At 41.4% G+C, this 9,340-nt stretch overlaps 1 protein-coding gene across 1 annotated transcript; it reads left to right on the top strand.

Moving 5' to 3' along the window:
- Positions 1-622: 622 nt before the first annotated feature.
- LOC135498168 (keratin-associated protein 10-1-like) lies at positions 623-4,111 on the top strand. Its single transcript, XM_064788362.1, has 7 exons — positions 623-790; positions 1,541-1,654; positions 1,999-2,112; positions 2,457-2,570; positions 2,915-3,028; positions 3,373-3,489; positions 4,008-4,111. Coding segments are annotated over exons 1-7 (636 nt in total). The 5' UTR covers positions 623-729; the 3' UTR covers positions 4,010-4,111.
- The last annotated feature ends 5,229 nt before the right edge of the window (positions 4,112-9,340 follow it).

Below are 9,340 nucleotides of genomic sequence, written 5' to 3'. Positions count from 1 at the left end.
CGTGTTTGCCACGTGTTTGCCACTTGTTAACCACTGACAGATCGCTCCTGTCGAAGAAATTCAGATTATTCGTTCAGGAAGGCTCCTGTGTTACGTGCCGTACAACTACTACAATAAAGACGAATGCGGCAAAAATCAGGTATATAAAATCATGCGTTTGACTAACATGTGAGGAAGAATGTTCTTCTCTCATGTTTACCTGGTAAGTCAATCGGCTTCGTACTATGTATGACGTCAATTTCCCGGATGACGACGTCACGCCGACCAGGCGGCGCTGCATGACTTACGAACTCCGTGATACCCACATTGACTTTTGTACTGTTTATTATCATTACTAAATAAAATTACAATGCTGAAAATGTAAGTTCATTTTTAAGTGTCGGTCTGGCATTATATTCCTCTACCTCTACCGTCAAATCGGAAAACACCCTGCGATGATTAAACATGGTTTTATCACGTTCCATCATATTCCGTTCATTCCGTCAATTCGATGAGGCCCTATAAACGCGCAAATTCAGTGATATTTTTGCAAGTAGATATTTCGGTACGTGAGCTCGATCGATGAACCAAGATGGGACGAAATATGAAGTGAGTGCCATGCATGTTCTCAATGATGTGGCCAGATGTTGTCGGAGTTGCGGTGATAAATCAACCCTGATCAACAATAGCAGCTCACATTCAGACAAGATCGGATAACCTGATCACCACAGACAATCCTTCGTACCAATCATGATGTCGCTTGGTTTCTTGGTGGTTGTACTTTTTGCTTTCGTTGTCGCCGCAAATGCCGGTAAGTAATGCAGGTTACATTTAGGTCCGATCCAATTCCGGTATATCATCTCCGCGCAGACCTCATTCGCGCGCTGCAATCACAATTGAATTTATGCTTGGATTCTTGGTATTACTGACAGTCGTTGCTGCCTTTGATGGTACTGATCAGGTATTCGCCATTTTCACAAACTACGCGTTACTAGCTTCGATGGGGAATCTGTATTGGTTTTTTTAGCTGGTGAACGTCCGTTACTCTCAGATGGGTCACTGCATTGTATATAAGAAAATAGAAAGGGTCACTTGGAAAACAACACATTATGCCAATCTGCCAATCGTACAACTCGAAAACGCCTTTTGGAGTGGGACGAATTATCAAGATTTTGTCTTATGATCGTCAGATAAGCAAATCAGTTGTGTGATCGTCCAGTCACTCAGTCATGGTGCCTTTTACGGAGAACATTGTCTTTCCAAGGAGTAACTCTATATGGAATGCATTTCCACTGTAGCCATAATTTAATGTCAATCTTAAGCCCAAGTCAATACGAAGTACACATCATTTCTCTTCCAATTCAGAATGCAAGAAACCAGTATGCATTTCTACCTTTGAGGTTTGCCCTGGAGAGAGGAATGACGTGTATACGAAGAACGCCGATGGGTGTCAGTCCTGCAGAAGCGTCTGCATGCGAAGCGGGTACCATAACACTGTAAATATTCGTTGGTTAATTTGACCAACTTTACGATGGTACACATAATTTCTCTTCCAATTCAGAATGCAAGAAGCCGGTATGCATTTCGACTAAGGAGGCTTGCCCTGGAAAGAGGGAGAACGTGTATACGACGAACGCTGATGGGTGTCAGTCCTGCAGAAGCGTCTGCGTGCCAAGTGAGTACCACAACACTGTAAACATTAGTTGGTCAATTTGACCAACTTATGCTGGTCCAAAACCGATGTAATTTTTGAGTGAATGACCATGCAAAAATAAGCTTAATGCTGCAATCATATTACATCATTATCAATATACATGCATGTTGTACACCGATTTTGTTGGTTCGAGGACTTTGATAGCATATTGAATTTGACATCAGCGATCTTGGCGCCTTTAAGGGAGAACATTACCTATCCAAGGAGTAACTCTATATGGAATGCATTTCCGCTGCAGCCATAATTTGAGGTCAATCTCGAGCCCAAGTCAATACGAAGCACACATCATTTCTCTTCCAATTCAGAATGCAAGGAGCCGGTATGCATTTCGACTAAGGAGGCTTGCCCAGGAAAGAGGGAGAACGTGTATACGACGAACGCTGATGGGTGTCAGTCCTGCAGAAGCGTCTGCGTGCCAAGTGAGTACCACAACACTGTAAACATTAGTTGGTCAATTTGACCAACTTATGCTGGTCCAAAACCGATGTCATTTTTGAGTAAATGACCATGCAAAAATAAGCTTAATGCTGCAATCATATTACATCATTATTAATATACATGCATGTTGTACACCGATTCTGTTGGTTCGAGGACTTTGATAGCATATTGAATTTGACATCAGCGATCTTGGCGCCTTTAAAGGAGAACATTACCTATCCAAGGAGTAACTCTATATGGAATGCATTTCCGCTGCAGCCATAATTTGAGGTCAATCTCAAGCCCAAGTCAATACGAAGCACACATCATTTCTCTTCCAATTCAGAATGCAAGGAGCCGGTATGCATTTCGACTAAGGAGGCTTGCCCTGGAAAGAGGGAGAACGTGTATACGACGAACGCTGATGGGTGTCAGTCCTGCAGAAGCGTCTGCGTGCCAAGTGAGTACCACAACACTGTAAACATTAGTTGGTCAATTTGACCAACTTATGCTGGTCCAAAACCGATGTCATTTTTGAGTAAATGACCATGCAAAAATATGCTTAATGCTGCAATCATATTACATCATTATTAATATACATGCATGTTGTACACCGATTCTGTTGGTTCGAGGACTTTGATAGCATATTGAATTTGACATCAGCGATCTTGGCGCCTTTTGGGGAGAGCATTACCTATCCAAGGAGTAACTTTATATAGAATGCATTTCCGCTGCAGCCATAATTTGAGGTCAATCTCAAGCCAAAGTCAAAACGAAGCACACATCATTTCTCTTCCAATTCAGAATGCAAGGAGCCGGTATGCATTTCGACTAAGGAGGCTTGCCCTGGAAAGAGGGAGAACGTGTATACGACGAACGCTGATGGGTGTCAGTCCTGCAGAAGCGTCTGCGTGCCAAGTGAGTACCACAACACTGTAAACATTAGTTGGTCAATTTGACCAACTTATGCTGGTCCAAAACCGATGTCATTTTTGAGTAAATGACCATGCAAAAATAAGCTTAATGCTGCAATCATATTACATCATTATTAATATACATGCATGTTGTACACCGATTCTGTTGGTTCGAGGACTTTGATAGCATATTGAATTTGACATCAGCGATCTTGGAGCCTTTTGGGGAGAGCATTACCTATCCAAGGAGTAACTTTATATAGAATGCATTTCCGCTGCAGCCATAATTTGAGGTCAATCTCAAGCCAAAGTCAAAACGAAGCACACATCATTTCTCTTTCAATTCAGAATGCAAGAAGCCGGTATGCAAGATTTACTTGATTGGTTGCGGTGGTGGAGCGAGGAAGAACGTGTATACGAAGAACGCCGATGGGTGTCTGTCCTGCATAAACACCTGCGCGCGATGTGAGTACCACAGCTCTGTAAACATTAGTTGGTCGATTTGATCAACTTTACGATGGTCGAAACCAATGTCAATTTTGAGTGAGTAATTGATGAGATGGCCATGCGAATATAAGCATGGCACTTGTAATCATTTATAACATCTTGACCCAAACTTCAATTTTATATGTTTCGCGTGTCAGTTTAGTTCATTTAGTTTGGCTTGTTACGTTTTGGGTCGTTTCGACCTTTACATTCTAACATAACAATCACTTTTGATCAAACAAATTACATCATATCTTTCGTCATGGCTTGGCTGGGGTAATATCGTGATGCGCTTGAGCGATAAATGAGCATTATGATTTTTTTTATCATTATCATAATAATTACGATACCAAAAAATTATAAAAGCCTACAGTTGGAAAATCAAATCTGATAGATCAAATGTTATGATATTGTACGAAAAACTACTCATTTCCATATATCATTCCTAATTTTAGCCCTAAAATAACTTACTTGGATTTACTATTTTCTTTTTACAGGACCACATGGCGGGGCCACGATTTCTTACACAAGTCGAAGACCACCATTCATTTCGCCAATTCAAAGGAGGACAACTATCTTGCATTAAAAGAAATCAAGAAATCATTGTCTTTATTGCCTTTTTTGTTCAAATCATCATCACTTTTCCCCTTTTTCTCACAATGCATCTATATATGATGGATCAGTGGAAATTATAGCTCCACACCATATCCCCGGACTCGTTGCCCGAGTGGCTCCCCAGATGCGTAGACCCGGAACGAGATTTGTTGATGGTCGTTCCAGAATCACCTTTGATCTGTTGAGAGAATGAGTAGCTTCTCCGATTATAAAGTCATACAACATGGCAGCGTAAAGTTCTAGACCGCCGTGGGCCCGCCCGCCCCTCTGCAAGCTTCACTTTAGTTCAACACTTTTCTAGTAGGAGGCTCTCTGTACAACATTGATCTGGGGCATTTGCGTTTTGCCATCATCATCTACAGAAGCCATTATAGAAATCCATAAACGAGCTGATGGAATCTAGCTCATCTCATTGTCTTCTCCCATCATGTGATTTTAATCACGGACACTGGAATGTATTAGCGTCCGCGTTTGGATTATTGCTTGGTGATCTGCATAAAGAAGGTATTTCCCGGAAATGTCCCTTGATACCAATGGACGACCTTGTTTGTGTCTCTACGATCACTTACATAAAGTATGGATCTAATCGATACTTGCTTACACTTAACAGATTGAACCATTTCCAAGGAATAGCCAGTATCGATTAGGGACCATTTCCAACGCATGAAAGCTCGGACACCTCTCAGATATTACCTAAAATCCTTAGCTGCTGAAAGGTGACCAAATTTCACGAGTTGAATTTGATAACTCACATCGAAATTGAAATGCTCACGACCTTTTCTTGACTAATTCCGACTTAACCGGCTAGTGCAGCTTGGAATGGAATCATAGTGGTTTCTATTGTCGGATACGGCGGAAGAAGCCCCCTTGCCCATCCGTTTCTAAGCGAAGGCGTCAGTACCGGGCACAGGCAATTGACGGAAGTTTATAACGTAGACAACTACTCCCACGAGACTAGTTATTCCGTATTCCGCAAACTTTGGTGACGACGTATTCTCCATGGATTTCTACAATAACGGTGATGTTTTAATGAGCTAGGGCGGCATCACTGCCCTATTGTTCGCTTCTTGTCTGTATAAAAGTGTATTGTCACATTACGTCAACCTGATGACATAAATCTCGACAGTTGATATCCTAATATCGATAAAGGGGACAAAATGAAAGATTTACCCGAGACACATTAATGAAGCAAAATCTGGATCGCGGCCGGTGTGAGGAGAGCTTGAGTGGTGACGACATGCTCATGGAGATGGGTCCTTTTAGCTGTTTCATCATGACCGTGTGAAATACATGCATATAAAAGGTTGTCATTGTTCTGATCAATTTCCGACAACAGATGAATTTTCCGGTGATGAAACCATTATATTAAAATTTCGCACCATTGGTACAATGGATTTTGCATTTTGATCCCTTGACGCCGAAACTTGCGAAAATAAACCATGATCTGGGAAAAGTCGTTCGAAAAACGAAATCGACGATGCAGTGTACCTCTATGGTTAGCTTGGGTTATACACTCACGTTAAATCGATCTAAGACCGCTTCATTGCCATCGGACAAGCTGGTATTGCCAACCTATTGCCTGTAGCTAGAGCGAGCACTCTGAATGACATCTACCGAAAATAAAGTGCATCATTTAATATCTCCTCCTTCTTGAATCTTCAACAAGGCCCTTAGTGTGAAACTATAGTAAAGATGCTCAGCTACCTATTCAAAATACGGAAAGAAAACCTGCAAAATATATCCAAAGCAAACTTCTCCTTAAGTGAATTATCACCTGACTTAATATCAATTTCACATCGCACTATTCCCACCGGTGAAGTATTGCTCTTGATATCAAAAAAGTTAGATTTAGTTTGCTTTTCCATCTACTCCTCTATTTAACATTTGAAAGAAAAAAAGAACCTTCAAAGACGACTGAAATAATAGCAAAAGAAGAAAAATGTCATCACGTTACTTTTTACCACACTTCACGTGTCTTCCCCACATTTCGAAAACATGGCGTTTTTTACCACCGCTGACATCTTCATCTAATAACGGCGGGGAAAGTCACGAGACACTGAAAACAATTCGCTTCACGGCAAAGGCGCCTGTTAACAACGCTGAAAATTTGAGGGTGTCGGATTTCAATCACTGCGAGCACCCCGGCAGACACCAGATCATATTCCTCATGGGGTAAGCGGCCGCTGTAACGTCCACCCCGCGACAGGGTCCCATCCGTTTACGACGTATACCAATGACGGCACATCCTCAGTCGTTAAGCACGCTCCGTTGAAGCTATTTTCCGAAGAGTTTACTGAAGTTTTAACAAAGTAAACACTGGGGTTATAATGATACTGCGCGGAGACGCCGCTCTGATTGAATTACTTGCACTCCAAGGGCGCAGTCGGTCGGAAGGATTGAAAATGATCAGTGTTTCTTCCGAATCAGGTGCCGCCGGTCCTAGCCCATGAGCACTGCACGCCAACACCAGTCTCGGACAGGGCTGGATTCTGGATCTGTATAAAGAAAATGGTAAACATAATATGTATACTAAAAGACCACGCTACAGCCAAAGAGGCACTCAAGAGACATTTTTGAGGAAATATTGGACCACTTCCACTTTTAAAAGCCTACGCCGTACGTTAAAGATTTTACTTGTGTTAATACGCACGGTATATACTGAATACATGTATAAATTTCATCATTTCCGCTGTGTTGACAGATGTACATATACTACACCAAGTTTGAGCAAATTTGCATGCAACTGCACAATAGCATTGTGTACAACTGCATTTCTATTTCCCTGGTCCACGATGAAATACGAACGGCGAACCCATTTAACATGAACTTCTGTGTGTGAATGTTTGCAACAAGCATCCCATCTTTAAACAACCTTATTTCACACAATTCTATTTGGTACCTTTGGCACTTTTTAAAACCGCGCACATAAGTAGCATGTCTTTGGAACTGTTGCAACTTGCACGCGAATATAAGAATGAAATATTCATATGTTGATTTCAATCCTGCCAAAATGGTCTGGCCAACATGCGGGGCATCGAAATTAGCTGTGACAGAAGTCGTTATTAGACAGATTGTATCTCGCCTGTAGAACACCAAAACCTAATGCAATCAATTCAAGACGTCTCGATATCTAAAACGGAATAGTCACAAACTAATAAAGCCTTCAGTACGTTTGCCAAATGCATTTTTATTCGGAGTCTCTGAGTCGGTAATGGTAGGTTCGGAGGGTGCAATTATCCCGAATGCTTGCAGCGAGACGCCGTTACACATCTCAATTTTGCTCTCTTTTTTCTCGCCCGGTACTTTCCCCCGTGCGTCTTGAAACTGTTACATTTAAAATTACAACTCTCGTGGTATCAATTTAGAAATTTAACACCGTTGCATAGAGAAATGGGAGATCTATATGGTTGAACAATGGTTTTACCAGTGCAGAGTGTGCTCTGGTGGTGGGTGTAATCTGGCGTCTTTGGCGATTTCTCGATTTCACTGTTTGTTTCTCGTTGCTATGGCCAGAGATATAGATAGGAGAACATGTCCACGTTTTCATGACGTAGGTGTCAAGGATATCTTCTTTTGGGGTTCAAATTGTCTTCGTAAGAAACTGACTGATTTTGTAGGCTGTATAATAGGGTCAAACACTTTTCCAAAGGGACATTTTCTCCTTCTATACCGGTATGTTGTCGCTCTTACTACATGGCCATATTGCGACATTTTGGACAAGTGGTCGCGAATTCTGATGACAAATGGCCATTACAGAATAACAGTTATCTTCAGCTGGGATGTTTTATATTCTGCGGCGAGGCTTTTGTGCCATTGCGTAAGCCATCGGAGATGATAGTGATGAATGGGGGCAGTGGCAATAGAACTATGAGGCCTGATGGATGGGGAGATTGCCGAAATTACCTAGCAGACCGCGGATAGTGAGGGGCTCTGGCCGCAAGATGCGGGTATAAATTAAACGGTCCCGAATCAAAGGAGTGCGCCTGAAGTCGTAATATCGTTTCATCAAACCTATAATTCTATCTAATTGAGGCAATATCTGTGATCGACACTGGGGTGCAAATTTATCATTCTTGGAACTGAAGCCAGTATTCATTTGAAATGATATAGTTTGTGAATAATTCCGATTCAATTCCTCAGTGTACAGGGGCTTGTAAATCAACCTAAATAAAATATATTTAATCCTATAAACGTGAAATGAGATTTATTCATTTTTTATCTCTTATACGCCAAACTACGATAGTATAGAAGACTGCTTCGAGTTTAGAATTTCAGAATACAAATCTTTAATATTTGAAATTCGAAACTCATCAGTAACTGTAATTTGTTACGTTAAATAGGCCTTATGATTGGCTAGGATTCTGTAAAAAGATATATGATACTCGAAACTCGAATGTAGAACTTTGAGTTGTTAATTTCAATATATTTAAAAGTTTAAAAATTAAATTCGAATCTCGAAGGAGCCTTCTGGCCTTTCATAGCCAGAGATATGCCTCAATGACAGTTTCTTAAACCTTTCGGCGAAATTCTGAAATCTCCCATACTGTTTCGTTGCTTGTCTTCCCCAATTATAGAAACAAATCTAAATTTGTCGATTTCATTGTGCGATGTTGCACCATCAAAGTCCATCAGTATCAGCCTTTCTGAGACCATAAAGGTGTTCATATCATAGTGCACCATCTACAGTAGTTGGTTGTCACGTAAAGTTGGAAGACCTTTTCCACCTGATCCGGGAACCAATAGACAAGTGACGCCGTGATAGGTGACAACCCAATATTATGAATGACAGATGTTTTCAGCGGACGCCTCCGAAAGCCTGGGTAGCAAGATTATAAGGTACGACACTGCCTGTGGTCAGATCCTCAGGCGAGGTAGCTTTGGGATGGTTTGGTTATGTAACGTGAGTTGCAGAAGAGCCTGCTACATGACGCTCGTACATAATATTGAATGTTACTGCTTCGAATGTCTTTAAAAGCTGATAGATACATGTATATGCGTAGTTCATGTATAACCAAGTCTAGGTTCAAAGGAAATGAAACCGATGGTCATAAAATCAGCAGTTGGCCGCATCACTCTTTGTATTTGGCTGCAACCAGTGCCGTTTAAGCGTGAAAGGAATTGAAGTGCCCCGTATTCTCCGGAAAATGCCGAACGGTCAGACCCGAATCCGAAGATGAAAAATTCAAACCTCTGTCACACACACTTTCGTTGACAT

The sequence above is a fragment of the Lineus longissimus genome, chromosome 13, assembly GCF_910592395.1.
Source record: "Lineus longissimus chromosome 13, tnLinLong1.2, whole genome shotgun sequence".
NCBI classification, from domain to species: domain Eukaryota; kingdom Metazoa; phylum Nemertea; class Pilidiophora; order Heteronemertea; family Lineidae; genus Lineus; species Lineus longissimus.
Note: the sequence above shows the minus strand (reverse complement) of the source record. Positions and strands in the feature narration are given on the sequence as shown.

What these genes read in the sequence shown, in the direction of transcription:
- LOC135498168 (XM_064788362.1), top strand. Translation starts at nt 730, where the DNA reads ATGATGTCGCTTGGTTTCTTGGTGGTTGTACTTTTTGCTTTCGTTGTC. An exon ending in CAGAAGCGTCTGCGTGCCAA is followed by an intron (nt 2,113 to 2,456) that starts GTGAGTACCACA and finishes CTTCCAATTCAG; the next exon opens with AATGCAAGGAGCCGGTATGC. An exon ending in CAGAAGCGTCTGCGTGCCAA is followed by an intron (nt 2,571 to 2,914) that starts GTGAGTACCACA and finishes CTTCCAATTCAG; the next exon opens with AATGCAAGGAGCCGGTATGC.